Raw genomic sequence first — 25,310 nt, 5'->3', positions numbered from 1 at the left:
TCCGAGATCGGCGGATATGCGGCGACGTGAGGTGGTGATGCATGCTGCTGCATGCTGCTTTGCATGATGAAGCGACGTGGGCGTTGAGTGAGTGTCGGCGCACGCAGGCTCGGTGACCTGTGCATGGACCGAGGTGGCGCCTCCGACTGCAGGAGTGTGGCAGAACGCACCGTAAACCAATGCATCCCACATCCACTTTTGAAGCACCACAACCAACCCAGACAACCCCCTGCAGAGATGCAATACCGCACCGAAGCGGCACACTATTTCTTACCGTCCCAGTCCTCACTGTCCTCATACCCGGTGCGCGTGAGGCGCGGCACGCTGTCGTCGCCCTCGCCCTCGCTGTTGTCAACGAGACGCGCCTTGCGCGCCTCGTCGCGCTTTGAGAGGAAGAGGATGCCGAAGATCGTGGCCACCTCGGCGGCGATGAAGGCCGCGCACGCAATGTTGCCGTTACGCACCCACGGCTGGTCGGTCTGCTTGAAGAAGATGACTAGCGCGGCGTCAGCCGCGCTGCGGGGACAGGGGGGTGTTACTCACGAGGCAGCCACGCCGTAAAGCTAAACGCGACCGAGTTGAACGTGCCCATCACGATGGCGCGCTTCTCCGCGCTCTCGGAGATGATCTCGCTGCACCATGCGTACAGGAGGCCCGGGGTGCAGTTTACTAGTCCGGTGAGGTAGTACAGCGCCCAGCGGCGGCCGCGGTGGGTGCCGTATGGGTCCCATGCTGCGAGGAGGGCGCAGTCTACGCAGTGCCAGAGCTGGGGGAGTCAGCCTCGCCGGCCTTGTCATCAATGCGCTGGAACTCACCCCCGTGAGCACCATGAACGGCCACCGCGCGCCCCGCAGCCACGTATCGCTGATGTAGCTCAACACGACACAGCTGACAAACTGCACGGCGTACATCCCGCACGGGTAGTAGTTGATCTGCTCGATCGTGTACTTCGGGTCCTTGGAGTTCTTGAGCCAGAAGGCAAAGCTGTTCTGCGGCTGCATGTTGAACATGTAGAGGATGTAGGTGAGGGTGAAGAGCTGCGGGGGGTGTGAGTGGGGCTGCGCAATGGGAGGGGTATGAAGCCCACGAGGGGCTCGGCCGCGCTTACCCAGATATGCCAACTCTTGAGGACGTTCCACAGCGCGCGGGGCTTGAGCCCGTCCGGCGACGTGCCCTTGCGCCCCAGCCCGTCGAGCCGTTTCTTAGCGAGGTCAATGTCCTCCTGCTTGATAAGCCAGTTGGGCTTGATATGCCACGGCAAGTCCGGGATGAAGAAGAACGCCGCGATGGCGACGGGCAGCGAGATGACCGCGTCGATGATGAAGATCCACCGCCAGCCCGGGCGCCCGAGCTTGCCATTAAGCGTGCGGTGGATGCCGGCCTGCATGAGCGAGTTGATGAGCACGCCGATGCTCGTGATCCCCTGGAAGAGCGTCGTGCGCTTGCCCAGCTCGCTCGGCGTGTACCAGTTGCCCAACAGAAAGAGGATGCCGGGATAGTATGGCGCCTCGAACAGGCCCACCATGAACCGGATGAACAGCAGCTGCTTCCAGTTGGTCACCCACGTCGTGCACAGCGTCATGAGGGACCAGCCCGCCTCGCACGCGAAGATGACGTAGTGCGGCGAGACGCGGTTGAGGAGGACCGTGCCGGGGATCTGGCCTATGCAGTAGCTGTTGCCAGGCGGCGAGGCGAGCGTCAGCGAGCCGAGCCGAGGTGACCGGCGTTGCGGCCGTGGCTTCGCCACACCCCGCACACACGCCCACTCACCCAACAGTCCACGCCGTAAGCACATAATTGTACTCCAGCCCAAACATGCCCAGCTGCTCCTTCATCCCGCTCACGAACGCAGTCGAGATGTTCGCCTGGTCGATGTACCGCATGATCAGGCCGAGGAGGGAGAAGACGAGCATGGACAGGTCGAGCTTGAGGACCAGGCGGCGTTCGGCGGAGAGCGCGCCGAAGGGCCAGCGCGAGCGGGCCTTGGGCGCGCTCGAGGCCGAGTCGGTGTCGTTGTCGCGCGGGGGCGGGGTATCGCGTCCCATTTTGTTGGGTTTGGTGAGCTGGTGAGAATGTTCTGTCGCGCGCCCTCGCTGGCTATTATAGCTGTCGCTCGGCCCGATACGAGGCAGCCGGCAGGTGGCAGTAGGCGGGGGTGACCAAGACGGCTCAGCCTAGCGGCAACATGACGACGAGCGCGAGGCACATGGCGTGCTATGCTACTTACTGCCCACTCACCCGCCGTGTCAAGCCGTGTGGATTCCGTCGTGCCGCTACCGGCGCCGGCGCCAGCGGCGCGCCGCAGCGGGGCATCAGCGGCAGTGACCGAGTGGTAAGGTACAGAGTTAGGCAGACATTAGCACGTCGTCGGTCAATTGCGTATGGATGGTGTTATCGGCGGCAGCGGCGCCGGAGGCAGGCACAGTACAAATAAGTAAGTACGCACCAAGCGCAAGCGCAAGCGCTTGCTTGCAGCAGCAACAGCAGCCAACAGCAGCGAGCGGCTCGTTCGGCCCAGCGGCGACTCTACCGCGCCGAGCCGAATTCGACGGCCCTGCGCCGCCGCGCTCGCCATTGCCGCCGAGCATGGTGCGGGGTTTGCTCTTATCGGGTCGTCGGAGCGTGCGTGCCCTCCGCCGCCGCCGGCGCCGCAAGTCGGCCAGTCGCCCGCCCGCCCGCCAGCCCGCCAGCCATGTCGCGATATGGTGGCCATCGCCGTCTGAGTTTCCGAAGCGCGAGATGCGGAATCCGAAACCCAACGGCAGTGCCAGTTAATATAACCTTGGATCCACTGCATACGGGGACAGGCCCCACGCCGTCGCCACGTTGACCACGTCGACCACGTGCACCACGTGCCCCTCCCGAACAGTCACCCTGCCCCCTTCCCGCCCTGTCGATCTCGATCACGTCCCTCCCTTGGCGAGACGACGAGGCCCACGTCATGAAACAACACTGGCAGCACTTGCCTGTTGCATTCACACCATCACTCACTTCACGACCATGGGCCTGTTTTCGAGCGAAAAGCTGCACGCCGTCCATCCGCCCCTGGGGCTCCTGCCTGCGTTTGTGCGCGACGAGGAGGAGACGCTCGTGCTGCGGGAGAGAGTGTTCAGCTTCACTGGGGTGAGTTGGTATGGCTTGCGGCGAGACGCCTAAGGGGGAGGACGGCGAGGGAAGGACGAGGCTCACACCGCGCCCCAGGACGACTTCTCCGTCAAGGACACAAAGGGCGACCGTATCATCAAGGCGCGCGCCAAGCTCGTGTCGATGCACGACAGCAAAGGTTAGTCGAGCGCGCCTAGGGCACGAGTGTGGCTGGCCCCTTGGCCTGCCCGCCTCGCAACGGACGGCTCGCTTTGCTCGCCGCTGACGCTCGCCTAGAAATCCTCGACGGCAACGGCAACTTCCTCTTCAAGCTCCGCGTCAAGAAGCTCGCGCTGCACAAGACGTTCGTGGCGGATAACAAGGACGGCAGCGAGGTGTTTAGAGTGTCGAAGCATTTGAGCCGTGAGTAGCCGAGCCGAGCGCGCAGCGCGAGGCGAGGCGGGGTGAGGCGGGCGGGGGTGTGCCATGCCATGCCAATCCTCGTCCGCCCCTCCATCTCTCCAGCCACACCCTCAGGCTCGCGCTGACGCGCTCGCCCGCTCGCTCGCCGCAGTCACCTCGCGCCTCGAAGTCTCCTTCATCAACGCGTCCGACGGCAAAAAGGCCAGCCTCACCCTCACGGGCAACATGTTCCTCGGCGGCGCCGAGATCAAGTGGGACGACTCGCAGGTGGTGGCCAAGATTTCCAAGCACCACGTGTCGATGCGCGAGTTTGTGGACGACAAGCAGACTGTGAGTTGCCGCAAGCCGAACTGCGGCAGGCAGCGAGGCGGTGGCGGGAGTGGGACTGGCGACGACGGGGAAGTGCTTGGCACGAAGCTCAGCTCAACCTTCGCCTCGCCCCGCGCCCCGCGCACTCGCTTCGCTCGTGCGTGACGCGCTGACACCACAGTACTACGTCACCGTCGCCCCCGGCGTCGACCTCGCGCTCATCGCCGCCGTGTGCATCTGCTTCGACGAGATCAAGCACGACGACGACGACTAGGCGGGCGGAGGAAGGTGGGGAAGAATAAAGATATATATACGTATATTAGTGCTAGTTGGTGGGCGACGATGCACGTGTTGCCAGAGGCACTGGGCACTGGGAGGGGTTGGCGGAATGTGCAAGGGGTGAGCATTCCTCGACGGCAGGGGAGGCAAGGTCATGGACGGGGGTTAGCTTGCCTTCCTGCGATATGACGGAACTCGTGTGAGCTGAGCTTTGTGGGCCACCTGGCTTGGCTGTGGGCAGGAAGTACAGTGGCACACCTCGTCATGGCGGTTAGTGTCGTCAGTCTGGCTTTGTTCGGCGCCAGCATGTCCTCGGCGTCGACCCCCTCCCCCGCTCGCCGCTCCGCGGCTCGCGCTCGCGACCCCTCTTGAGAGGTGCACCCATGCATATATGACTTCTTACTCGCTGATCTTGGCCAGGATCTCGGCGTCCTTGAAGAGGTGGTACTCCTGGGGTCGTTAGCACACGACCGAGCGGAGCGAGGTTGGGGGCGGGGGGCGGGGCTGCGTGCTGTCTTCCTTTACCTGCAAGGAGCAGAGCAGAGCAGAGCAGACCCAGACCGCACGCCCGCTCAGCCCAGCGCTGCGCGCCGGGCTTCGCGCACTCACCTCCTCGCCAACCTTGATAGGGCTGCCGCCCCATCCAGGAAGCAGAACACGGTCGCCAACCTTGACGGACACGGGGACGACGTTGCCGTCCTTGTTGGGCGCGCCGGGGCCGACGGCGATGACGGTCGCCTCGGGGAGGGGCGACTGGGTCGCCGACGAGGGAATGAAGAGGCCCGAGGCGGTCTTCTGCGGGGGGTGTTAGCGGTGTCGACGCGACACGGTCGCGCCTAGGAGGCAGGGGGGCAGGTCAAGGTGGGTGAGGGGTAGGCCCCGCGGAGCAGTTCCGGGGAAGGAGTAGGCAGCACGAGCCGGCTTGACGCCGACGCCGGCGCCTAGCCACCCATCCCCGAGCCACTGCTCAGCAGCTGCGCGTCACCTCCCCTCGGCCCTGCCTCGGCGTTGCGGCGTTCGTCGGCGGTGACTCCGCGGCGGCGGGCGGGCGGGTGAGCCGGCCCGTGAACGAAACTCGAGAGCTAGCCAGCTCCTCGAGCAGCTTGACAGCCATCTCTGGCCTGCTCCCCGCCCAGCCCTGCTCTCCCACTCTCGCCCTCGCTGCGCTCGCTGCCCTCGCTTGCTCGCGCGCACTCACCGTCTCGGCCTTGAAGCGCTGGACGAGGACGCGGTCCAGGAGGGGCTGGAGGGACCTGATCGACTTGAACGTGGCGGACTGTGGGGGTGTGAGCTGCTATCGTCGGCGTCGCTGCCCCCCTCGCCGTCGAGCTCACCATTTTTACTGCTGTTGCTGTGATGTACTACTGCAAGAACAAAAATGGAGATGTCGTCGTCGTTGCTGTCGACTTGCTGCTCGTCGGCTATTCGCGAAAGAACTCAGCAAGCAACGGACTTGTCGGTCGGCCGGAACCAAAAAATCCGGCCGTCAGCCAGTAAGAAAAAACGGAGCGGGGCGGCGGTAACATTCTCGAACTTTTCCCGGAGCTCGACGAGCGTCACTGATTCGGCTTTAGGCATTGGCGAACAACGACTTGACTCTCTTTGCTGTTGCTTTCTCTTCAACCCCCATCACACCTCCCTCACCATGCTCGCCCGCTCCCGCGCCGCACTCCCCCGCCCTGCTCGCCTCCTCACGGCCAACACGGCCGCCCGCCGTCACATGGGCTCCAAGGACGTCGTCTTTGGCAACGACGCCCGCCAGGGCATGCTCAAGGGTGTCGACACGCTCGCCAAGGCCGTCTCGGCGACTCTTGGTCCCAAGGGCCGCACTGTTATCATTGGTGAGTCGGGAGGTAGGGGGGGAGGGGGGGTGATGGGAGCGAGCGGGGTCGGTGTGAGGGCGGAGGAGCGGAGCGGGTGGAAGGCCGGCCGGCGGCAGGGAGCTTGCTGGTGAGAATGGTGATGGCTGGGCAGTGGCCACGGTGTCGCTCCCCCAGCATGGAGAAGCCGCCTGGAGGGCGCAGCGAGCATGCTCGAAGACACCGGGCAGCTCGAGTCGTGGCCGGCCGGTGCGATGGCGCCGGCGACGCCGCCTCGGCCCAAACTCAAAGTGCCGAGCCGAGAGCGGACCAGATCCGCGAGATCGGGATGGTGGCCCGTAGGGGTCATTGTCGCCGTCGAGATCCCTATACTCCCCATGCAACCTCAACTGTCACCACACCGTACTAACCCATACAGCCCAGTCGTTCGGCGGCCCCAAGATCACCAAGGACGGTGTCTCGGTCGCCAAGGCCATCACCCTCAAGGACCCCGTTGAGAACCTCGGTGCTCGGTGAGTTGAACCCCTTCCCGTAACGGGCTCGGCGCTGACCCACGCCTCAGCCTCGTCCAGGATGTCGCCTCCAAGACCAACGACACTGCTGGTGACGGCACCACCACCGCCACTGTCCTCGCCCGCGCCATCTACTCTGAGGGTGTGAAGAACGTTGCCGCCGGCTGCAACCCCATGGACCTCCGCCGCGGCTCGCAGAAGGCCGTCGACAAGGTCCTCGCCGTCCTCGAGGCCAACAAGCGCGTCATCACCACGTCGGAGGAGATTGCCCAGGTCGCCACCATCTCGGCCAACGGCGACACCCACGTTGGTGCCATCATTGCTCAGGCCATGGAGAAGGTCGGCAAGGAGGGTGTCATCACCGTCCGTGAGGGCCGCACCATTGAGGACGAGATTGAGATCACCGAGGGCATGCGCTTCGACCGCGGCTTCATCTCGCCTTACCTCATCACCGACGCCAAGACCCAGAAGGTCGAGCTCGAGCACCCCCTGATCCTCCTCTCGGAGAAGAAGATCTCGTCGCTCCAGGACATCCTCCCCGCCCTCGAGGCCGCCGCCGGTGCCCGCCGCCCCCTCCTCGTCATTGCCGAGGACATTGACGGCGAGGCCCTTGCCGCCATCATCCTCAACAAGCTCCGTGGCCAGCTCTCGGTCGCTGCCGTCAAGGCCCCCGGCTTCGGTGACAACCGCAAATCGATCCTCGGCGACATTGCCATCCTCACTGGCGGCACCGTCTTCACCGACGAGCTCGACGTCAAGCTCGACAAGGCCACCATCAACCACTTTGGCCAGACTGGCTCGGTCTCGATCACCAAGGACGACACCATCATCCTCAACGGTGAGGGCGACAAGGCCAACATCACTGCCCGCTGCGAGCAGATCCGTGGCGTCATTGCCGACCCCACCACCTCGGAGTACGACCGCTCCAAGCTCCAGGAGCGCCTCGCCAAGCTCTCGGGCGGTGTTGCCGTCATCAAGGTCGGTGGCTCGTCCGAGGTCGAGGTCGGCGAGAAGAAGGACCGCTACGACGACGCCCTCAACGCTACCCGCGCTGCCGTTGAGGAGGGTATCGTCCCCGGTGGTGGTACCGCGCTCCTCAAGGCTTCGGCCCAGCTCGACTCGATCGAGGTCTCCAACTTTGACCAGCAGCTCGGTGTCTCCATCATCCGCAACGCCATCCGCCGCCCCGTCCGCACCATTGTTGACAACGCCGGCGAGGAGGGTTCGGTTGTTGTCGGCCGTCTCCTTTCCGACGAGTTTGTCGCCACGGACAAGTTCAACTGGGGCTACGACGCCGCCACCTCGCAGTACCGCGACATGATCTCGGCCGGTATCCTCGACCCCCTCAAGGTCGTCCGCACTGCCCTTGTTGACGCTTCGGGTGTCGCCTCGCTCCTCACCACGTCCGAGGCCTGCGTTGTCGACGCCGAGGACAAGTCTGCCCCCGGCGGCATGCCCGGTATGGGCGGCATGGGCGGCATGGGCATGCCCGGTATGATGTAAGGTAGCTAGCTGGCGATCAGACAAAAACGCTTGTGTGAATCAGGCATAGGAGATACTGCATGGGAGAAGTTTGTACGCATTGATGGATCACTGCTCAGTGCAAGCAGCACGAGCGAAGCGAGTGCTGCGGGTGGGGCAAGGGCGGGAGACTGACAGTTTGAGTAAACATCAGCCGGAGTCTCCGCCGAGCTCGTCCACATCGGCCTCGTCGCCAAGCATCTGCACGTCTTAAGCATGTTTGTTCGCCTGGCCTGGGCCGTGTGCATGTGTCGCCCGACGTGTTCCGTATATCCATCCATCCGCGTATCGGCGCGAGCATGCAAAAAGGACAGAGAGCCAAGACCGACGTCGACGCATACGCGTCGAAGCCAAAGGGCGGTGTCGGGGCCCCACAATTCACACCGCACCACAAGTAGCCAACGTGCTCAAGGTATCTACCTCAACTCTCCCTCTCCCCCATCACCACCCCCAACACAATGACATCCTCCAAGGCAGAGTACGTCCCCCGCGAGGGCGAGAACCAGCCGGACCGCGAGTACGAGGTCGCGCATGTGCCGACCGCTGGCGTGTCTCGTCTCCCCGAACCCGAAGTGGAGGGCGACGAGAACGCGGCCCCCCCGCCGCCGACGTACGAGGACGTGCTGTCTGAGCGCACGGCCGAGCTGAGCGTCGCGCCGTCGACTCCGGCGGTGCCGTCGCGCCCCACGCCGCCCGAGGACGCGCAGCGCGCGCTCGCGCCACTGTGAGTTGCATTAGTTGGTCGTGTTCGCGAGCTGACGCCCGCCGCAGCAAGCTCCAGTACACGAACGACGCGATCAAGGGCGCGTACGCCGTCGACATTGGCGAGAACAAGTCGGGCCCAGACGTGCACTTCAAATCCACGAACGGCGCCGTCCGCGTGTCGCTGTTTTTGCGGGGCACGGTGCCCCGCCCCGCCGAGGTGCAGCTCGAGACTACGAACGGGGGCATCAAGGCCGTGCTCGCGGACCGGGACGACGGCCAGCCGCTGCTCGTGCGCGCGACGAGCACGAACGGTGCGTGGGGACATGGGCTGAGAGAGAAGGGGGCGGATAAGCTGACGCTCGGCTTGCGCAGGCTCAATCAACCTCAGCATCCCGCGCGACTTTGACGGCATCATCGCGCTGCGTACCTCCAACGGCAGCAAGACGCTCGCGGACGACGTCAAGGCCAAGAGCGTCATCGTGCCCAACGAGCCGGGCGCAGACTCCAAGACGATCAGTTATCGCGTCAAGCCCGAGGCGAAGCGCCGCGACGACGACACGACGGCCACGTGGCACACTGCGCCGAGCACTGTCGGCGCTGCGAGCGACAATGGCACCACGGTCGACGACGACAGGCTCACCTCGAAGGCCGACGACGAGGACACGCCCGCCACGGGCCTCGACCTCGCCGAGCTGCGCAGTACCAACGGCAGCGTGCGCGTCGTCTACTTTGACCCCGAGGCTGAGGCCGCTGCTGAGGAGAAGAAGAAGGACGGATGCGTGATTGCCTAGGCGGGCCGTGAGCCCAAGATGTGATACCCCGCTACCGAACAGCGAACGTTTATAGTCTCGTGGAACAATGTACAGTGTTATTGCTTTGGCGGACGCGACGCGCATCTCATGCGGGCGGTGTAGCGATTCGAGTGGCGTTCACGTCCTTGGCAGCTCCGAACTGGCAGTCATCTGGGCGCGCGCACGGGGTAGAGCCGCGACGGACGGAGTTCGGTGGGGCGACGAAGCTTATTTCGGACGACGCGATGGACCAACGGCGAGCCTGGACCCAAGTTTTGTCTGTACGGACTCATGGAACGCACAGCAGCTGCAGTCAAGGGCCTTCCGATCTGGGGGTGAGATTAGCGCTGCCCGACTCGAGACATCAGGCCTTGACAGACTCACTCCAAGCAACCCCCTGCCCGTGCCAAGATACATACGTTTCATGTCTGGTGACTCACGCGTCGTCTAGCCTCATAGTGAGTCAGACGGCATAGGATGGCCGTGTCTGTGGCACATTCTCAACCAAGGCCGCTTCAGCTCTCGTCATCGTTGGCGCGCGTTGGCGCGCCCTGATAACGCTGGACTGAGATATCCTCGACGGAGACGGAAACGGGCACTGTGAAACGGGGCCGCGGGCGTGGCGCGTGGCATTTGGCGCGTCGCCACGTACGTCCGTTTCTTGGCCCCGCGTTTCATTCCTCCGTGTTCTTGTTCTCCTCGTTCCTGCTTCGCGTCAGGCCTTGTGGTATATAAGGTCGCGAGCATGCGGTGCAAGCCTGCCACCTCACGCTCCACCATGGCGCTCAAGAACATCTTCAAGCTTAAACGCAACCGCAGCAGCGACGGGAACGAGGCGCGCAACGGCAACGGGTCTGGGGCAGCAGGATGGAGCGCTCCCCTCCCTCCCTGGCCGCGCCCGTCCGGCTCGCCGCCAATGCTGCAACACGAATCAAAGTACAACTGCCTCGAAATCGCGCAGATGGTGCTCGCAGACCCGCAGGCGCCAGGCTACATCTGCTACATGGCCGCAAACGAGCTCCTGCGCGCAAACTTCATGCAGGACCTGATCCTCATGCAGCTGGGCGGCATGGGCGTCGACGTGTACCCGCGCGAGGCGGTCTTCGGCGTCGTCTTCGAGCTGGGCGTACGCGCGCGCCAGGGCGGGTGCACCAAGGGCTACATTATCATCAGCCACATGCTCGCGAGCCCGAACTACTTTGCGCCAGTGCACGAGGGCTCGTTTGCCCATGCGGCGCATATGCTGCACTACGTGATCGACACCGATACCGAAGCGGCCATCCGCTTCATCGACCATGCGCGCCTCGCGACCCCCACCGAGGGGATCGACGCGGCGCAGATCGCCGAGTGGAAGGCGACGGCCGCGCGCAAGCTCGACGAGCTGCTCGCCAGCCCGGGCGGCGCCGACAGGGACTGGAACAACGCGCTCCAGACAAAGGGGCTGCACAACCTCCGCGTGCTGAAAGCGTACATGCTCTTCACCGGGGACGGGTACCCGCAGGACCTGGCCGCGTCGCGCAAGCTCTTCGAGGAGGCAGAAGCGAGGGGCGACCACGAGGCCGGCATGGAGCTGTACATCTTCGAGAGCGTGGGGCACGGGTGTCCAGTCAACAACGACAAGGCGATCGCGTACCTCCGCCGCGCGGCAGCGAACGGGTCGCAAAGGGCAATGTGTAACCTCGGCGGGTTCCACGCGACGGGCAACGGCGTGCCCAAGGACGAGAAGCTCGGCGTCGAGTGGTACGCCAAGGCGGCCGAACTCGGCAACTATAGGGGCAACCGCACCCTCGCGATGATGCACGGCACCGGGCAGGGCGCGCCGCTCGACGCGGAGAAGGCGGAAGAGTACGAGTTTGAGGCTGCGGTGGCGGGGTGGCCGCACCCACTCAACATCAACGACCTCATGGACGTCCCCGTCGACCAGGTCAAGATCCCCCAGTACAGCTAGCGAAGCAAGCAAGATACATTGTACAGTCCTCACTTATGCATGCGTTCATTATCGGCGGCGTGTAGCCCTGCTCTGCGCGCCCCACTGGGTGGCATTACACGCCGTACTGGATTTTACTCCGAAAGCAAAGCTGTAGCAATCAGTCTCGGTTGGCCCCGTCGTGTCATCAGCGAAGCACGAGCGGCGTGGCTCGAGCGCGCGGGCTCGGTGGCGGTCGTCGAGCTCGAGCCTCTCGCCACCATGAGCGGGTACTACCCGCTGAGTACAGCACAGTAGTTGCGGCGGCTTGGAGACAGATTCATAGTCTATGCACATGCTACTAGTGATACGTCGGACTCATGATCAGGAGGCAAGCCAAGTCACACGCGCCTCCCCGCTGGCTTCTTGGTGCGGAAGCACTGGTACCGGTCGACGTCTTTCGGCTTCTTCTCCTCCTCCTCGGCCGCCTCAAACTCCTTGAGGGCCTTCAGGGCGGCGCCGCGGTCCTTGACGCCAGCGACGAGCTTGTCCACGGCTTCGCGGCGAACCTGGCGAGGCGTGCGCAGCGGCTGGCCGTGGGTGCACTGCTCTCCGTCGGCCCAGCACACGATACACTCGGTGTAGGGGCTCTTGGGGAGGTAGAAGCAGTACTTGTTGCCAATCTTCGAGCAGTACTTGCACGCGTCGTCGTAGTAGCGCCGGAACTCGCGCTCTGACTTGTACAGCGTCTGGCCGTGTCAGTGAGCGTTCTCATACTGGCTCTATGTACCCACCTGGGTCACCTTGGAGAAGTTCTCGTCGACCGGGTGGGCGGACGGCGTGACGGTCAGCCAGGTGGTCACTTTGGGCGGGCGGAGCTTGAAGCGGATCCTCGAGGCCGCCTGCTCGATCGAGACCCCGTCCAGCTTGCGCACGGCGTCGAAGTTGACCTTGTCGATGATCTTGTTCCACTCGGCTTGGGTGGCGACAGCTGGGGTTGGGGTCAGCGAGGCTGGTGGCGCGCGCGGGGGTGGGGACGTACGCTTCTTATGGCGGGGGATGGCCTTCGAGTCGCGGACACGCGGAGGCGACATGGTGGGTGTGTGACAGAGGAGACGAGCGGTGAGGTTGAGAGCAAGGGTCAAGTGTTATGTGCAGCGAGTGAGAGTGAGTGGGCGATTGAGTGAGTGAGTTAGTGGGTCAGTCGATGACGAACGGCTAGATATGAGATTGAGAACAATGGAAGCCCCGGCCCCACGTCGAGGAGACAGCCGGCAATCGTCGCACGACCGGTGTGGCTCGAGCGCGCCGCACGGTGGGGTTGCTCTTCATCGCGCTCGAGCCGTCAACGCCACCCCCCACCGGTTCTCTCGGCTGCCCCCAGCAAGTGGGGGAGCGCACACGCGTCGATGACGAAATGTACATGATGGACGTGGTTCCACAAATCGTTACGGAGGGAGGAGGTGTCACTCAAGCGGGCGGTGCGCACCGGATGATGTCGCGGCAAGCGACGCTCACTGCGGCTTCTTGCGGCGGAACCAGAGGTCGCGGTCCTTCGGCGGCCCCTCCTCCTCGGCGTCCTCGTACTCCTTGAGGATCTTGCCAGCCTTGGCGGGGTCCCGCGCCAGGCGGACGAGCTTGTCCACTGCGTCCCTCCGCGCGCGGCGGGGCGAGCGGAGGGGCTGGCCCTACTCGCACACCTTGCCGCTCGCCCAACAGAGCACGCACTCGGTGTACTCGCTCTTGGGGAGGAAGAAGCAGTGGACGTTGCCGAGGGTGTTACAGCGCTTGCAGGTGGTCTTGTACCGCTGGAATATGGGCTCGGAGCGGTACAGGGCCTGTGGGGTGGGGTCAGTACGTACGGACGACGCCACCCACCTCGGTCGCCTTGGACAGGTTCACGTCGAGAGGCAGCCCGCTGCCAGACTTCCGCCTGGGCGTCTCGGGCGGGAAGAGCTTGAAGCGGACCCTCGAGGCCGCATGCTCGATCGAGGTATCGTCCAGTTTGCGCCTACCGTCCGCCACGACCTTGTCGACGATCTTGTCCCACTCGGCTTGGGTGGCGACACCTGCGGGGGTTGGTGAGTGGCCGTGGCGGCGGGGACGTACGCTTGTCACCCAGGCGGACGACCTTTGGGCCTCGGACGCGAGGGGCAGGGGGCATGGGGGGATTGTGGGTCGGTGAGGCTGAGAGCAGGGGTATGGAGTTGGTAGTGGCGAGTGAGTGAGTGCGTGATGAGTGAGTGGGTGAAGAGTGAGTAGCTTTGTGAGTGTGTCGATGACGCGCGACTAGACATGTGCTCGAGCACAATAGAACCCTCGGCCTCATGTCCAGCAGCAGCAGGGGGACGGAAATCGTCGCACGAGCGGGGTGGCTCGAGCACGTCCGCACGGCGATTCCTCGCCACCAGCTCAAGACGCTCGAGCCGCTCGACGCCACCCTGCCTCTCGACTGCCAACAGTGCTCAGATCCTCATCAAGTGGAGGGGCGCACACGCGTCGACGAAAGGTATGTACATGGATGAACGTTCGCTGCGGAAGGAGGTGTCGCTGGAGGGTGCCTGCAATGCTACAATCACTCAACATTCTCGCCCTGCTTGCGGCGGAACCAGACATCATAGTCCTTCGGGGGCTGCTCGTCCTCGGCCTCCTCGAACTCGGCGAGAATCTTGGCCGCCTCGGCGGGGTCTCGAGCCAGGCGAACGAGCTTGTCAACGGCCTTGCGACGGACCTCGCGGGGCGGCCGCATCCCGTCGGCGAGCACACAGATCATGCCGTCGGCCCAGCACATGACACAGCAGGTGTACTCGCTCTTGGGGAGGTAGAAGCAGTGCTTGTTGCCGACATCCTTGCACTCGATGCACGGGGAATGGCGCTTGCGGAACGACGCCGGCGCCGAGTTGTACAGAATCTGTGGTGTGAGCGCTGTCTGTTGCCACGTATCATGCGCACCTCGGTCGCCTTGGACAGGTTTTCGTCGACCTTGCACGTCCTACCGTAGGGATTGACAGGCTTCCCATCCACTGGGGCGGGGCGAGGCGGGGCGACGTCGAAGCGGATCCGTGAGGCGGCGTCCTCGACCGACCGCTCGTCAATCGGGTGCCCAGAGATGAAGTTGAGGTTGTTGATGATCTCGGCCCACTCGGCTTCGGTGGCGACACCTGCTGTTAGTAAAGGCGAGCCGGCGGGGCAGACTTGCGCCTGTCCTTGCGGCGAATGGCTTTCTGGGAATTGATGCGCACATAGGGGGCCATGGTGATTAGGTGAGGCGATGGTGGAGAAGGGAGGAGGTGAAGAGGTTGTGGGGGAGGGGCGTGGTAATGTTGTGAGTGAGTGAGTGGACGATTGAGAAAGAGATAGCAGTGCGAGGACAGTGGAAATACCAGGATGATGTCGAGTCGCTCCCACTCGACCATTGCATGACGCCATGGCCTCGTGGGGCCTCGGTGGCTCGAGCGTCAGCCTCAGCCGTGCTTGCAGTCAGTCACGCCACGGTGCTCGAGCCGGTGCGAGCGACACACTCGATGGGATCCATGCTGCAAGACATGCTTGGCGTTGACGATCGCCGCAGCCCCAGCTTCCGCCACAAGCCCCGGCCGATGCTGACAGCACAGACGCCGCTCACAAGCCACCCTAGAGCTCTTCCTCGGCCGCCTCGTACTCCTTGAACACCTTGGCCGCCCACTCGTGGTCACCAACAGCCCCAACGAGCTTGAGCACAGCCTCCCGGCGCTTCATGCTCGCTGGGGCAGCCTTGGATAGGTTCGTCTTGTGGCTGCACGACACGCCGTCGGCAACGCAGAGGAGGCACCCCAGGTGCGAGTTGCCGCGGGCGAAGAAGCAGTGTTCGTTGCCGACGGTGGCGCAGTAATCGCATGTATCGCGGAACTTTTCGAAGCACTTGCCAGAATCGAGGACGATCTGGAGGCGGTTGAGTATGGACTCCGACGAACCAGCCAACAATCCAACTCACCGCCGTGGCGTTTGAAAGGTTGCTGTTCACCGTGTATCCAAATCGCGTCTTCGAGCCCCTGGCGCCGTCGCTCTCGGCATTGAATGGCGGGGCGATGTTGAAGCAGAGCATGCCAGCAGCGTCTTGGACGACGGTGGGGCCAGTCCAAGTCCATTCCGCATTCGTCTCCCTCGAGGGTCCTACGAAATGAGGATGACGACGGTACTGCTCCGAGATCGACAGAGGGACGTGAGGGAGCTCACGAACATCCCCCGCCCCAATCAGCTTGCCGTAGAGACAATTGATGATGAGATCCCAGTCAAACTGAGTCGCAAGGGCTGCTCATGTCAGCCGAGCATCCGCGCTGAGGAGGCTTACGCTTCTGGGTCTGCGGCCGCGCCTCAGGTTTCGGGTCCTCTGACCACCGGTCCTTTGGCGTTGACGGCATGGTGTTTACGGGGGTCGTGTCGCGAAGTTGGACATTGGAGTGGTGAGATATAGCTGAGGGTGACGAGTCGGGTGACAGATGTTGGATGATTGAGATGACGTGAGGAGGACAACGCGAAGCTTCGTCGGTCAGCAGTTTCAGCGGGCGCATGTCTCGACGTCAGAAATGGTCGAGGGCGTACTGTAAGTCGTCTATCCCGAAGATAGGGGGCGCGGATTCACCGATGTCCTTTGCATTCTCAGTTGTCGAGGGTCGAGACTCGAGCGGTGGTGCCCCTCCCTCATTCAATCCTCCTCGTCCTCGTCCTCCTCCGCATTCTCGTACTCCTTGAAGATCTTGGCCGCCCACTCGCGGTCGGTCACCGCACCGGAGAGCTTGAGCATGGCGTCGCGACGGCGCTGGCGGGCGGACTTCTTCTTGTTACTGCATCTCACGCCGTCGGCCAGGCAGAGCAGACAGCTGGTGCTCGGGTAGCCGAGGGCGCTGAAGCAGTAGTCGTTGCCGACTGTGGCACAGTGAGCACATGACTGCGGGGAGAATTCGAATCGATCGTTGGAGCTGAAGACGATCTGGGAATGCATCAGAGGGTTCGGACCCGGCGACAATGTGAAACCCACCTCGGTAGCTTCCGAGAGGTTGGCGTTCACGGCAACTCCCAGCGACGTCTTCATCGTAGTTGTGCTGTACTTGCTTGCCTTCTTGACCTTGAACGGAGGGTTGACCGAAAAGCGGAGCTTGGCAGCAATATCAGCGATTCGAGCGCCATCCCATGCCCAAGCCGGTGGCTTCAACTCCCGGTGCTTGCCACCCGGAGGCACGGAGGCAGCCATACAGGCGCGACTCTTAACATCATCAAGGGTACTTGCGACGGAGCGATTGCCGATCAGCTCGGTAAAGAGGTCGCGGATGTTGATGTCCTACTCGGCTTGGGTCGTGGTGGCTGTGAGGTCAACGTATATAACAGGATACGGCATACGCTTCTGACGGCGACCGTAGGGCTTAGCGGCGGCCTGCATCTCTTTCGGGGCGGGAGGCATCGTGTGACGATTTGCTGTGACAGTGAAATGCTAGGAGGTGTTCGAAGCGACTGTGAAGATGAGCTTGGTTAGCACGATGCGATGTGACGAATGGCGATGAGGTGAGACGGACAGCGCCACCGTTGGGCGTCACATCGACGGTTCTGGGTCAGTCTGAACAGGGCGTGGGAGTATGAGGCGTCGGCATGACAGCAGCGGGATAGGTGACGTTGCGTTGCTGCGTAAGTTGTGCCCAAGTGAGATGTGATGCAATGAGGCGCTGGAGCCGCTTAGTGTTGCGGTGCGGAGGGGAAGGGGAGGAATGATTGACGGTGGTTAAGACCACAGGGGTGTTGCGTGAGGAGAGATCATTCTTCACAATCGTCGCCTTGCGCAAGCCCGTTTCATTCCCTTTTGACTGGTATTATTAATCTCTTGCTTAGTAGACCGCCGCGACACCGTTGAGACGCGAGTCGCTGGCGGCGGTGACGCCCTCGTCGGTAACGTGCACGCCGAGGACGTTGCTGGTGGGGTAGTTGAGGTCGAAGAGAGCGATGTAGTAGCCCCTGTCCTCGAGGCCGCGCACGACGTCCTTGGGCTCGGCGTCGTCGTTGATACCGACCTCGAGCGTGGTGACGTTGGGGCTGAGCTGCGAGTGCCAGCGGGGGCGCTGGATGGCGCGGTTGACGTCGTCGCCGCACTCGAGGTTGAGGATCGCCTGCGCGACTCCGGGGAAGATGCGCGAGCCGCCCGCGCCGCCGATGACGGTCACGACGTTGCCCTCCTCGTCCTCGATGATTGTGGGCGCCGTGGACGAGAGGGGGCGCTTGCCGGGCGCAATGTAGTTCGCAACCTGGGGGGCGAGGCCGAACGCGTCGGGCGCGCCAGGGACGGCGAAGTCGTCTGGGCGTGTGTCAGCTGGCGCAACGGGAGGTTGCCAACTACTCACCCATCTGGTTGTTGAGGATGATGCCGTACTCGGACGTCATGACGTGGCTGCCCCAGGCGAGGTTGACGGTCGTGGTGGCACTGAACGCGCCGCCGTCAGCATCGAGCACCGAGACGTGCGTGGTGCCGTGGTCGGGGGGCGAGATCTGGGTCATGCCGTAGTAGGCCGGCTCGTGGGTCCTGTCGGTGATCTTGGCGCGCTGCTCGTCGGCCCACTCCTTGGTCTTGTAGCTCTCAATGAGGGTGCGGTTGGGGTTGAAGGCCGGGTCTGAGACCTTGGTACGCGCGCCAAAGGCGAAGCGCATCGACTCGAGACGGTGGAACATGTCGTCGGTGCTCCAGCACTCGGCCTGGCCAAAGTACGGCTCGTAGATGTTGAGCAGGCCGAGCATGACGAGACCGCTGGACGGCGCGTCCATCGTGTGCACCGTCTTGCCGCGGAAGGTCGTGCTGATAGCCTCCTGCTGGACGGCAGTGTAGTTGGCGAGGTCGCCGTGGGTGAGGATACCGTTGCGCGCCGAGGTGGCCTTGATGATGTCATCGGCAATGGCGCCGGTGTAGAACGCGTCGGCGCCCTCGTTGGCGATCTTGGTGAGCGCCGCAGCGTACTTCTTGCGGTAGATCGTGTCGCCCTCCTTGGCGGGGGAGCCGGTAGGCCAGTAGATCTCGGCGAAGTTCGGGTCGTCCTTCATGAACTCGGAGTAGGGGCCAGACAGGATGGACGCGAGCTGCTTGGAGACCTTCCAGCCGTTGGCGCCGAGGTCGGCGACAGGCTGGACAACGTCGTGCCATGGCAGACGACCACCGAGCTTGTGCGCCTTCTCCCAGCCGCGAAGCTCGCCGGGAACACCGACGGCCAGGCCGCCAATCTGAGAGCCGTTGCGGCCGGTCGCGGCGTACATGTCCTGGCTGGCACCGGCGGGAGCGACCTCGCGGTAGTTGATCGAGTAGATGGTCGAGGGGGTGTTGCCGCCCTCACCCTCACCGCCGTCACCGCCGTCACCACCGTCACCACCGTCGCCGCCGTCACCACCGTCGCCTCCATCGCCGCCATCGCCGCCCTGGCCGCCATCACCGCCCTTGCCTCCGTCCCCACCCTTGCCCCCATCGCCGCCCTTGCCGCCGTCACCTCCCTTGCCTCCCTTGCCGCCATGACCGCCGTGGCCGTACTCCTCGTCGTCGCCGCAGCGGTCCCTGTGACGCTTGACCGTGCTGCGCTTCTTCTGCTGGGCCTGCTCACCCGAGTTGGGCGACGGCTTGACGACCATGAAGCCACCACCACCGATACCGGACTCGAAGGCGTTGATCATGCCGACGCAGAGGGCCGAGGCGATACCCGCGTCGACGGCCGAGCCGCCCTTGTCGCGCATGAGGGACAGGCCGAGCTCGGAGCAGACCTTCTCCTCGGTCGCGACGCCTGCCTTGCCGGGGCCGAGGAGAAACGAGGGGTTGCGCGGGCCGTAAGCGGGCTGTGGGTCAGCTGCATCCAGGATATGCTAGCTCACCGCCGGGAGCTTGAACTCGGGCACGCCGAGCTCGGCGCGCTTCCACGGGTGCGCGAGCGCCGGAGTGAGGGCGAGGAAGTAGACTAGGGCCAGGAGATGAGCCGCCATTGCGAGATGTTCTGGAGATGGACTTTTCTGCCAGCCCCACAGAGCAGCTTTATACGCCGACTCGCGGCTCGACATGGCCCGAGAGGGCCCCAGTTCCCCCACTCAAAGCACGACAAGAGGCACCGGTGCCGCCAAGAACGAGCTCGAACCGCATCTTTGCCGTCGCTCTCGTCCGCTCCATGTCCGCCATCCTCCAGCCACGCCCCAGGTCCGCTTGCTGGGTTGCTCGAGACAGGTACGCATATCGAATCTTGCATTGGCGATGATTAGCAGCGGCCCTGTACAGGCGAGAGGAGCAAGCGAGGAACCGTCGTACCCCAGAATCTCGGTACGGCATCTTGGGTTTCAGAGTAGGAGGAGCGGTTCCAACGGCTCGGTTGGCGGACCGGGCGGCACCGACGCCGATAAGGTTTCGGCGGCACGCGGGCCACCACGCACTGCAGCCGCACAGCTGCAGCAACAGCGTTTATCGAATCCGCAGGGCAGGTGGAACAGTCGCGGTGCCTCGGAGGGGGGCTGCTCGCTTATACTCGAGACACGGAGCGCCGGGGGACCACAAAGCGGAGCTGTCGCCGACGAGCAGCGAAGAAGACAATTGTAGTGTGGGGCCTCACGTGCCATGAAGTGGACGCCGTCGTGCCTTTTGGCCTTTTGGCGTCCATTGTCGAGATGGCTTGCGGGGGTGTTGGAGGGTGGGGGAGGGCGGTTGAGTGAGTGTAAGCGAGGTGTCAGTAGCTGGGGTTGTTGCTTTAACGTGTCAGCAATCTTGTCTCGGTTGGTCCGAAAGAGTGGAGTTGGAAAGAGTGGGGCAAAGTGAGGTGATGGATGGATGGAGGGATGCCAAGAACATTGGTGGAATGCGGGGCAGCTACATAAACCGGCCATCTAGAATTTGCACGTGACATTGCCGGCAGTTGCAATGTACACTAGTCTCTTTAGTGAGACTTGCCCCAGTACGGCATGCATAGCAGTGGAGCCGTAAGCACGACACTGGGAGTTCTCATGTACAAATGGTATGCGAAGGGGAAGAGGTTCATGGTGTGTCGGACGGCGTCGACGACGGCGTCGGCGTCGGAGTGGTGTGGACTCTTGGGTGGTGGTGGTTCGTCATCTCGGCCATAAGTCTTGTTGTTGTTGCTGCTCGGTCTTGTCGTTCTGTGCTGCTTCGTCGTCATCTCGGCGCTATCAAACCCTCCGGAGGCACGCCGTGCTTCCAGGCAGAACGGGGAAGGTGCGCTTGACAACGTCGCCGAGCGCATCGGTGACCTGGACAATACTGTTGATCGTCAGCGTTGATCTTCACCTCCCTCAACTTTCACTTCACTCACACACTCCATCCACGGTCGGCCTCGACAGTCCAGTCAAACTCCCATCCCACATCGTCGGCCTCGAGGAGCCAGTCGATACCCGAGCGCCCGTGGTCGCGCCCAATGCTGAGGGTGTATGGTCTCACGCCTCCCTCCATGGTGAGGGTGACGAGGCGGCAAGAGCGGAGCGAGCGGTCGATGTCGAGGCTGAGCGCGTTCGACCCCGCAGAGTGAAATGCGTCCTGCTGTGGGGCCGCGTAGATGCCGTCGCGTGAGGCGGCAAAAGCGTGCGCGGCTAGCGGGAGCTTGGCTGGCGCCGCGAGGGCCGAAGAGCCGAAGAGGGCGAAAGTGAGGGCGAGGATGGCTAGTCTCATGGTAGTGGTGGTGTAGGTGGCGAACAAGTGCATGGGAGCGAGTAGCCTTGCATGCGCGCCGGCTTTGCTCTTATATCACTTGCATGCTAGCCATGCCCGGGTGCGTAACAGCCCGCGGGTGGGCACACCTTTGGTGTGGTGGGCAATGGCCGAGCGACAATCTAGTCTAGTGCCCATTTCCTCATTGTGGAATGGGCCGCAGCACTCGCCCTTGTGCGGGCATGAAACGCTCACTACAGCAAGGCTACTAGAGTGAAACCTCGGTGAGCAGTCATTTAGAATGTGCACAGCGAGCACTCGCCGTGACTAATGACATTGACAGTGCCTGCACTACTGCATGCACTACAACTGCGCACGACGACGCGACCATGAATTGACGCAAATGGACAGTGTTTCACACCATCAAGTGAGTTGCGGGGTCTGCTTATCTGGCTGGTGATAGCGGCTGACGCGTCTTCAGGCTTGCCTCCTTCTGAAGGGGGCGACTGTGGGCGGTCTTTGATTCATGACGAGTAACGACGCGTCGTGCCCGTTCAATGCCCGACGAGCACATGAGCACATTCAATGCCCGCCCGCGCGTCGCGTTTGATGTGGTGGCCCCGCGGGCGCGGGAGGGCGGAATCGCCCCTGCCCAGTTCCCCGATATCCCGATGTCGTCGTCAGGCTAGATCAGACGCGTTCAAGGACAGTCACTGTCCTCGTCACGTCGCGTCGCGTCGCTGTCCCCGCCAAGATGCGGAGCAGCACCGACTCGATCGCTACATTGACGACTCGGCAACATGCCCCTCTACGATCCGAGATGACTTGATCACTTTCTTCGCGCCTAACTAGCTGGTGAAAAGCAGGCACGCTCTCCTGACCTCGTGACTCGAGCACGAAAAATCTCCTCTCTACGTCATTAGAGCTGACCAGGCCAGCACGGTTGAGCACGTCAAAAGGGCGTGCATCCGCGTGTCTTGCACGAGCAGGACAAGTGCCTAGCCAGTGCCAGCTCCAGTGCCAGTCGGATGGCCGTCCGCTTGCTCGCCCCGCCTTGTTCGCCAGGCCCGCGACGACGACGACAGCTGACACCATTGCGGTCTGACCCTGACGCCGCCTGACGCCGCCGAGCCGACGCCTCCAACCTGACCTGGCTGGGCTGGCTGGCCTCGACAGCACCATCACCAACCGAGCTAGCAGCTTTTCTTGTGCGTCTTTTGTTTTCGCGTCCTCCGGTCATTGCGTATCTACAGCTCGGACGTCTCGCCAGCGCCGCCTCTGTCGTACGTGCTTTCTTGCCGCTCACCACCACTCCGTGCGACGTGCGACGACAGCAGCTGCAGCCCGGACCTACCCGCGTCCACCCACGAGCCTCCTTCCTCCACCTCCACCTGCCAGAAAACAAAATCAATATTTTGACCCACCGTCCATCTCCATCTCCCTCCCTTTCCCTCCCTCCTCCTCCTTGTTCAACATGCCCGCAGAGGTCTCCTTTGCCCCGGGTACCAGCGCAAACGAGCGCACCCCGCTCGTCAAGAACAACGCCAACCCCGCCGTGTATGCCCCCGCACAGGACTTCCTCGATGACTTTAGCGATGAGTCTGGCGACGACGGGCGCGAGGTCGTCATCTGGAAGCCCGGAAAGAGTGGCTTTGGTGCGACGGTGAGTGTGCGCCCGGGGGCAAGCTTCGTAGTCGCATCATCAGCCATCTCCATCTGGCGTGAGCGATGCGGCCCGATGCCGCGCCCGTTCGAGACGCGCTTGCCCTCCCGTTTCATCCCTCTCCCTGTCCAGCTAACACCCCCAGCTGCTCAATGTCCTCGGCGACCTCATCGGTACCGGCCTCCTCGCGGCACCCATCGCCATCGCACATGCCGGCTGGGTCCTCGGCCCGCTGTTCCTCCTGATTATCTGCCTTGTCACCCTCTTCACGTAAGTGAACGCATCCACGCACGTTGTTGACATTCCGCGCAGCCTCAAGATCCTCATCCGTATCATTGAGAAGGACCGCCGTCTGCGCAACTTCACCGATGTCATTGGCTACGCGCTCGGTGGTCGTGGCGAGAAGATTGTCGGCATCCTCTTCGTCATTGAGATCGCGGCGTGGATGTAAGTCGACGGAAGCGCGCGCGCGGCGCTGACACCCCGCAGCATCGCACTCATCGTGCTGTACGCCGACTCGCTCGAGGCCGTGTGGCCCATCTACACGTCGGACCAGTGGAAGGTCGTCGGCCTCGTCGTCGTCATCCCGACCCTCTTTCTCCCCCTCCGCCTGTTGTCGTACTCGTCGGCCCTGGGCGTCTTCTCGACCGTTTCACTTATTGCCATCCTCATCTTCACCGGCATCACGACGCCCCACAGCCCAGGCAGTATCCGCGAGCCGGCACACACCGACCTCTGGCCCGCCCACGGCTGGGTCAAGCTCGGCACAGTGTTTGGCCTCCTTATCGCAGGCGTAGGTGATAGTCGCGTACGTCGCTAACCTACCAGTTCGGCGGCCACGGCCTCATCCCCAACCTCATCCACGACATGAAGAACCCCAAGCAGGCCGACCGCGTCTGCGAGATCGGCTACGGTATCGCCGCCGCCGTCTACTTCATCGTCGCCGTGTTCGGCTACCTCATGTACGGCACAAACGTCAGCGACGAGGTCAGCAAGGACCTTGCTCGCACGCCCGGCGTGTCGCCCTGGCTCAACCAGTTCGCTGTGTGGATGGTGGCCATCAACCCATTGACCAAGATTGCTCTTGGAGTCAGGCCTGTGAGTTGTGACCGCTGTCTTCAGACCAGCCAGCTGCACTGACACACGCCCAGCTCGCCGACATGATCTTCGGCTACTTTGACCTGCACAAGACCATCCTTGTGCCCCAGGGCGCCCCCACCCCACGCTACATCACGCGCCCGTCGTCCCCGACCGGCTCGTACGAGAACGCCGAGGACGAGGAGTCCTCGGCGGCCTACATCCCCGACCCAGCCACGTCGCAGTTTGTCGACCCCGGCGCGTCGCACTTCAGCATCGCGGCCGAGTCGCGCCACGACAAGAATGAGCGCTTCAAGGCGTTTGTGCGCCCCTGCGTGCGCCTCGGTCTAGCCTTCGTCTTCGTTATCGGCGCGCTCATCGTCCCGAGCTTTGAGACGGTCATGTCGCTCCTCGGCTCGGCGTTCGCTGTCGCGACCATGATTGTCATCCCCATCTGGGCCGGCGCAACCATCTTCGGCTGGAGATGGTACGACTGGGCCATCCTCATCCCGAGCGTCATTGTCGGAACGCTCGGCACCATCGCTACCTTCCTGGGCTAAGGACATCATTAGATTCTGCATTGGGCAAGTACTTAATATCTGACTGAATAGATCGACTAGCATTTGAGATGGACTGTGCACTGCTGCGTGGGTGGGACTCATGTGTTGACGCTGCGAGGGTAGAGTCACTAACAGCTAACGTCAGCTCGCCGTACGCGTCTCGCCTCGACGACTGGCTACCCCCACGTTCTGCATGGGCAATCTACGTACTCGCCCAAGCACCCCAGCGTCCTACTAAGTAGGGAGCACGCCCTCCTCCTCGTACTCCTCAGGCATGTGGGCCCAGGAGCTCCCGTCGTCGCTCCCCTCCTCGCCAACAAGCTCGCGCGGCACCGCGCGGCCATTGATAACGACGCCGTCCTCCACGACGCGGACGTGGTGGCTGGGGCGTCAGCACAGTCACTCATCCACCTTTGACCTACGGCACAGCGACGACCCAGAAGAGGCAGCCGCGGAGACGGCCGAGCTGTTCACGACTCAGCGTGAAGCGGTCCTCCATGACGAAGAGGACGCGGCCCGGCGCGGGAGGGCGCGAGAGGACGTACTCGCGCACAGCTGCTGGGGTCAGTGTGACACTGGCGGAAACGGACGACGCACTCGTGTCCTCCCCGAGCAGGTGGAAGAGGCGCACGCGCAGGTCGTGCCACTGCTCGACGGTGTACGCCTGCCTGTTGGGGTGAAAGAGCTCGTACTACGTGTGTTAGTGGCCGGGTGTTGGTGGGGTGGGGTGGGGGTGCTTACTATGAGCGGCATTGTTGGTGGGTTGGTCGTCGTGGGAGGAGAAGAGAAAGTGGAAGGGGGATGGGGTGTTGTGCGACGACGTGGCTGGCTGGCTGGGTCGCTCGCTCGCACCCACCCACCCACCCACACACACCATCACCGCTTCGTCCCGCGCTGGTGGGTGAGTCGAGTCACGGCGCAAACACAAGTGACAGCTTGCTCATGTGCCAGGCTACAAGCCAGTCAGTCTCTTGGTCGACGTGAAGGGATACGAGGCCACTTGCTGATGCACGACGACGAGTG

At 63.2% G+C, this 25,310-nt stretch overlaps 14 protein-coding genes across 14 annotated transcripts; 4 read left to right on the top strand and 10 right to left on the bottom strand.

Moving 5' to 3' along the window:
* Nucleotides 1–263: 263 nt before the first annotated feature.
* FEN2_5 (Pantothenate transporter FEN2) lies at nucleotides 264–2,045 on the bottom strand (the record flags this gene model as incomplete). Its single annotated transcript, XM_062774401.1, has 5 exons — nucleotides 264–496; nucleotides 544–766; nucleotides 816–1,037; nucleotides 1,109–1,673; nucleotides 1,771–2,045. 5 exons carry the CDS (start codon nucleotides 2,043–2,045, stop codon nucleotides 264–266), a joined length of 1,518 nt encoding a protein of 505 aa, XP_062630385.1.
* Nucleotides 2,046–4,461: 2,416 nt separating this feature from the next.
* Nucleotides 4,462–5,488, bottom strand: hsp10 (heat shock protein, mitochondrial). Its single transcript, XM_062774400.1, has 4 exons — nucleotides 5,430–5,488; nucleotides 5,294–5,371; nucleotides 4,705–4,890; nucleotides 4,462–4,545 (listed from the first exon to the last, which is right to left on the bottom strand). Exons 1-4 carry the CDS (start codon nucleotides 5,430–5,432, stop codon nucleotides 4,495–4,497), a joined length of 318 nt encoding a protein of 105 aa, XP_062630384.1. The 5' UTR covers nucleotides 5,433–5,488; the 3' UTR covers nucleotides 4,462–4,494.
* A 182-nt stretch (nucleotides 5,489–5,670) lies between these two features.
* Nucleotides 5,671–8,033, top strand: hsp60 (Heat shock protein 60). The gene is made up of 3 exons (XM_062774399.1): nucleotides 5,671–5,936; nucleotides 6,334–6,427; nucleotides 6,478–8,033. Exons 1-3 carry the CDS (start codon nucleotides 5,741–5,743, stop codon nucleotides 7,928–7,930), a joined length of 1,743 nt encoding a protein of 580 aa, XP_062630383.1. The 5' UTR covers nucleotides 5,671–5,740; the 3' UTR covers nucleotides 7,931–8,033.
* Nucleotides 8,034–8,380: 347 nt separating this feature from the next.
* On the top strand, nucleotides 8,381–9,533 carry LOC62_06G007876 (uncharacterized protein). The gene is made up of 3 exons (XM_062774398.1): nucleotides 8,381–8,672; nucleotides 8,720–8,964; nucleotides 9,026–9,533. Exons 1-3 carry the CDS (start codon nucleotides 8,407–8,409, stop codon nucleotides 9,442–9,444), a joined length of 930 nt encoding a protein of 309 aa, XP_062630382.1. The 5' UTR covers nucleotides 8,381–8,406; the 3' UTR covers nucleotides 9,445–9,533.
* A 689-nt stretch (nucleotides 9,534–10,222) lies between these two features.
* Nucleotides 10,223–11,392, top strand: esiB_0 (Secretory immunoglobulin A-binding protein EsiB; the record flags this gene model as incomplete). The annotated part of the gene is made up of 1 exon (XM_062774397.1): nucleotides 10,223–11,392. One exon carries the CDS (start codon nucleotides 10,223–10,225, stop codon nucleotides 11,390–11,392), a length of 1,170 nt encoding a protein of 389 aa, XP_062630381.1.
* Nucleotides 11,393–11,675: 283 nt separating this feature from the next.
* On the bottom strand, nucleotides 11,676–12,560 carry LOC62_06G007874 (uncharacterized protein). The gene is made up of 3 exons (XM_062774396.1): nucleotides 12,393–12,560; nucleotides 12,145–12,341; nucleotides 11,676–12,099 (listed from the first exon to the last, which is right to left on the bottom strand). Exons 1-3 carry the CDS (start codon nucleotides 12,442–12,444, stop codon nucleotides 11,752–11,754), a joined length of 597 nt encoding a protein of 198 aa, XP_062630380.1. The 5' UTR covers nucleotides 12,445–12,560; the 3' UTR covers nucleotides 11,676–11,751.
* Nucleotides 12,561–12,864: 304 nt separating this feature from the next.
* Nucleotides 12,865–13,514, bottom strand: LOC62_06G007873 (uncharacterized protein; the record flags this gene model as incomplete). The annotated part of the gene is given in 4 exon segments (XM_062774395.1): nucleotides 12,865–13,032; nucleotides 13,051–13,188; nucleotides 13,229–13,419; nucleotides 13,460–13,514. 4 exon segments carry the CDS (start codon nucleotides 13,512–13,514, stop codon nucleotides 12,865–12,867), a joined length of 552 nt encoding a protein of 183 aa, XP_062630379.1.
* A 411-nt stretch (nucleotides 13,515–13,925) lies between these two features.
* LOC62_06G007872 (uncharacterized protein) lies at nucleotides 13,926–14,678 on the bottom strand (the record flags this gene model as incomplete). Its single annotated transcript, XM_062774394.1, has 3 exons — nucleotides 14,593–14,678; nucleotides 14,303–14,491; nucleotides 13,926–14,261 (listed from the first exon to the last, which is right to left on the bottom strand). The coding sequence occupies exons 1-3, from the start codon at nucleotides 14,602–14,604 to the stop codon at nucleotides 13,926–13,928; spliced, it is 537 nt and encodes a 178-aa protein (XP_062630378.1). The 5' UTR covers nucleotides 14,605–14,678.
* A 305-nt stretch (nucleotides 14,679–14,983) lies between these two features.
* LOC62_06G007871 (uncharacterized protein) lies at nucleotides 14,984–15,750 on the bottom strand (the record flags this gene model as incomplete). The annotated part of the gene is made up of 3 exons (XM_062774393.1): nucleotides 14,984–15,271; nucleotides 15,324–15,640; nucleotides 15,681–15,750. 3 exons carry the CDS (start codon nucleotides 15,748–15,750, stop codon nucleotides 14,984–14,986), a joined length of 675 nt encoding a protein of 224 aa, XP_062630377.1.
* A 284-nt stretch (nucleotides 15,751–16,034) lies between these two features.
* Nucleotides 16,035–16,787, bottom strand: LOC62_06G007870 (uncharacterized protein; the record flags this gene model as incomplete). The annotated part of the gene is made up of 4 exons (XM_062774392.1): nucleotides 16,035–16,319; nucleotides 16,368–16,611; nucleotides 16,672–16,690; nucleotides 16,727–16,787. 4 exons carry the CDS (start codon nucleotides 16,785–16,787, stop codon nucleotides 16,035–16,037), a joined length of 609 nt encoding a protein of 202 aa, XP_062630376.1.
* Nucleotides 16,788–17,153: 366 nt separating this feature from the next.
* ggt1_1 (Glutathione hydrolase proenzyme 1) lies at nucleotides 17,154–19,327 on the bottom strand (the record flags this gene model as incomplete). Its single annotated transcript, XM_062774391.1, has 3 exons — nucleotides 17,154–17,669; nucleotides 17,716–19,183; nucleotides 19,220–19,327. 3 exons carry the CDS (start codon nucleotides 19,325–19,327, stop codon nucleotides 17,206–17,208), a joined length of 2,040 nt encoding a protein of 679 aa, XP_062630375.1. The 3' UTR covers nucleotides 17,154–17,205.
* Nucleotides 19,328–20,512: 1,185 nt separating this feature from the next.
* On the bottom strand, nucleotides 20,513–21,008 carry LOC62_06G007868 (uncharacterized protein; the record flags this gene model as incomplete). Its single annotated transcript, XM_062774390.1, has 2 exons — nucleotides 20,513–20,603; nucleotides 20,656–21,008. The coding sequence occupies 2 exons, from the start codon at nucleotides 21,006–21,008 to the stop codon at nucleotides 20,513–20,515; spliced, it is 444 nt and encodes a 147-aa protein (XP_062630374.1).
* A 1,217-nt stretch (nucleotides 21,009–22,225) lies between these two features.
* On the top strand, nucleotides 22,226–24,732 carry AVT1_1 (Vacuolar amino acid transporter 1). Its single transcript, XM_062774389.1, has 7 exons — nucleotides 22,226–22,650; nucleotides 22,796–22,920; nucleotides 22,963–23,097; nucleotides 23,140–23,443; nucleotides 23,479–23,748; nucleotides 23,802–24,374; nucleotides 24,433–24,732. The coding sequence occupies exons 1-6, from the start codon at nucleotides 22,462–22,464 to the stop codon at nucleotides 24,285–24,287; spliced, it is 1,509 nt and encodes a 502-aa protein (XP_062630373.1). The 5' UTR covers nucleotides 22,226–22,461; the 3' UTR covers nucleotides 24,288–24,374; nucleotides 24,433–24,732.
* On the bottom strand, nucleotides 24,522–25,040 carry LOC62_06G007866 (uncharacterized protein; the record flags this gene model as incomplete). The annotated part of the gene is made up of 4 exons (XM_062774388.1): nucleotides 24,522–24,669; nucleotides 24,710–24,842; nucleotides 24,885–24,978; nucleotides 25,029–25,040. The coding sequence occupies 4 exons, from the start codon at nucleotides 25,038–25,040 to the stop codon at nucleotides 24,522–24,524; spliced, it is 387 nt and encodes a 128-aa protein (XP_062630372.1).
* Nucleotides 25,041–25,310: the final 270 nt, after the last annotated feature.

Source organism: Vanrija pseudolonga, chromosome 6 (assembly GCF_020906515.1).
Source record: "Vanrija pseudolonga chromosome 6, complete sequence".
NCBI classification, from domain to species: domain Eukaryota; kingdom Fungi; phylum Basidiomycota; class Tremellomycetes; order Trichosporonales; family Trichosporonaceae; genus Vanrija; species Vanrija pseudolonga.
The sequence above is the reverse complement of the archived record's forward strand: the minus strand, read 5'-3'. Positions and strand labels throughout refer to the sequence as shown.

Excerpts from the sequence above, each read along its gene's own strand:
- hsp60 (XM_062774399.1), top strand. The coding sequence starts at position 5,741 with ATGCTCGCCCGCTCCCGCGCCGCACTCCCCCGCCCTGCTCGCCTCCTC. Across the intron at positions 5,937-6,333 it reads GGGCCGCACTGTTATCATTG|CCCAGTCGTTCGGCGGCCCC; the intron begins GTGAGTCGGGAG and ends TAACCCATACAG. Across the intron at positions 6,428-6,477 it reads GTTGAGAACCTCGGTGCTCG|CCTCGTCCAGGATGTCGCCT; the intron begins GTGAGTTGAACC and ends CCCACGCCTCAG.
- hsp10 (XM_062774400.1), bottom strand. Across the intron at positions 4,891-5,293 it reads AGCGCTTCAAGGCCGAGACG|AAGACCGCCTCGGGCCTCTT; the intron begins GTGAGTGCGCGC and ends CACCCCCCGCAG. Across the intron at positions 4,546-4,704 it reads CTATCAAGGTTGGCGAGGAG|GAGTACCACCTCTTCAAGGA; the intron begins GTGAGTGCGCGA and ends TAACGACCCCAG.
- LOC62_06G007876 (XM_062774398.1), top strand. The coding sequence starts at position 8,407 with ATGACATCCTCCAAGGCAGAGTACGTCCCCCGCGAGGGCGAGAACCAG. Across the intron at positions 8,673-8,719 it reads CAGCGCGCGCTCGCGCCACT|CAAGCTCCAGTACACGAACG; the intron begins GTGAGTTGCATT and ends CGCCCGCCGCAG. Across the intron at positions 8,965-9,025 it reads GCGCGCGACGAGCACGAACG|GCTCAATCAACCTCAGCATC; the intron begins GTGCGTGGGGAC and ends CGGCTTGCGCAG.
- LOC62_06G007874 (XM_062774396.1), bottom strand. The coding sequence starts at position 12,444 with ATGTCGCCTCCGCGTGTCCGCGACTCGAAGGCCATCCCCCGCCATAAG. Across the intron at positions 12,342-12,392 it reads CATCCCCCGCCATAAGAAGC|CTGTCGCCACCCAAGCCGAG; the intron begins GTACGTCCCCAC and ends CCCCAACCCCAG. Across the intron at positions 12,100-12,144 it reads ACTTCTCCAAGGTGACCCAG|ACGCTGTACAAGTCAGAGCG; the intron begins GTGGGTACATAG and ends TGACACGGCCAG.
- AVT1_1 (XM_062774389.1), top strand. The coding sequence starts at position 22,462 with ATGCCCGCAGAGGTCTCCTTTGCCCCGGGTACCAGCGCAAACGAGCGC. Across the intron at positions 23,098-23,139 it reads ATTGAGATCGCGGCGTGGAT|CATCGCACTCATCGTGCTGT; the intron begins GTAAGTCGACGG and ends GACACCCCGCAG. Across the intron at positions 23,444-23,478 it reads TTGGCCTCCTTATCGCAGGC|TTCGGCGGCCACGGCCTCAT; the intron begins GTAGGTGATAGT and ends CTAACCTACCAG.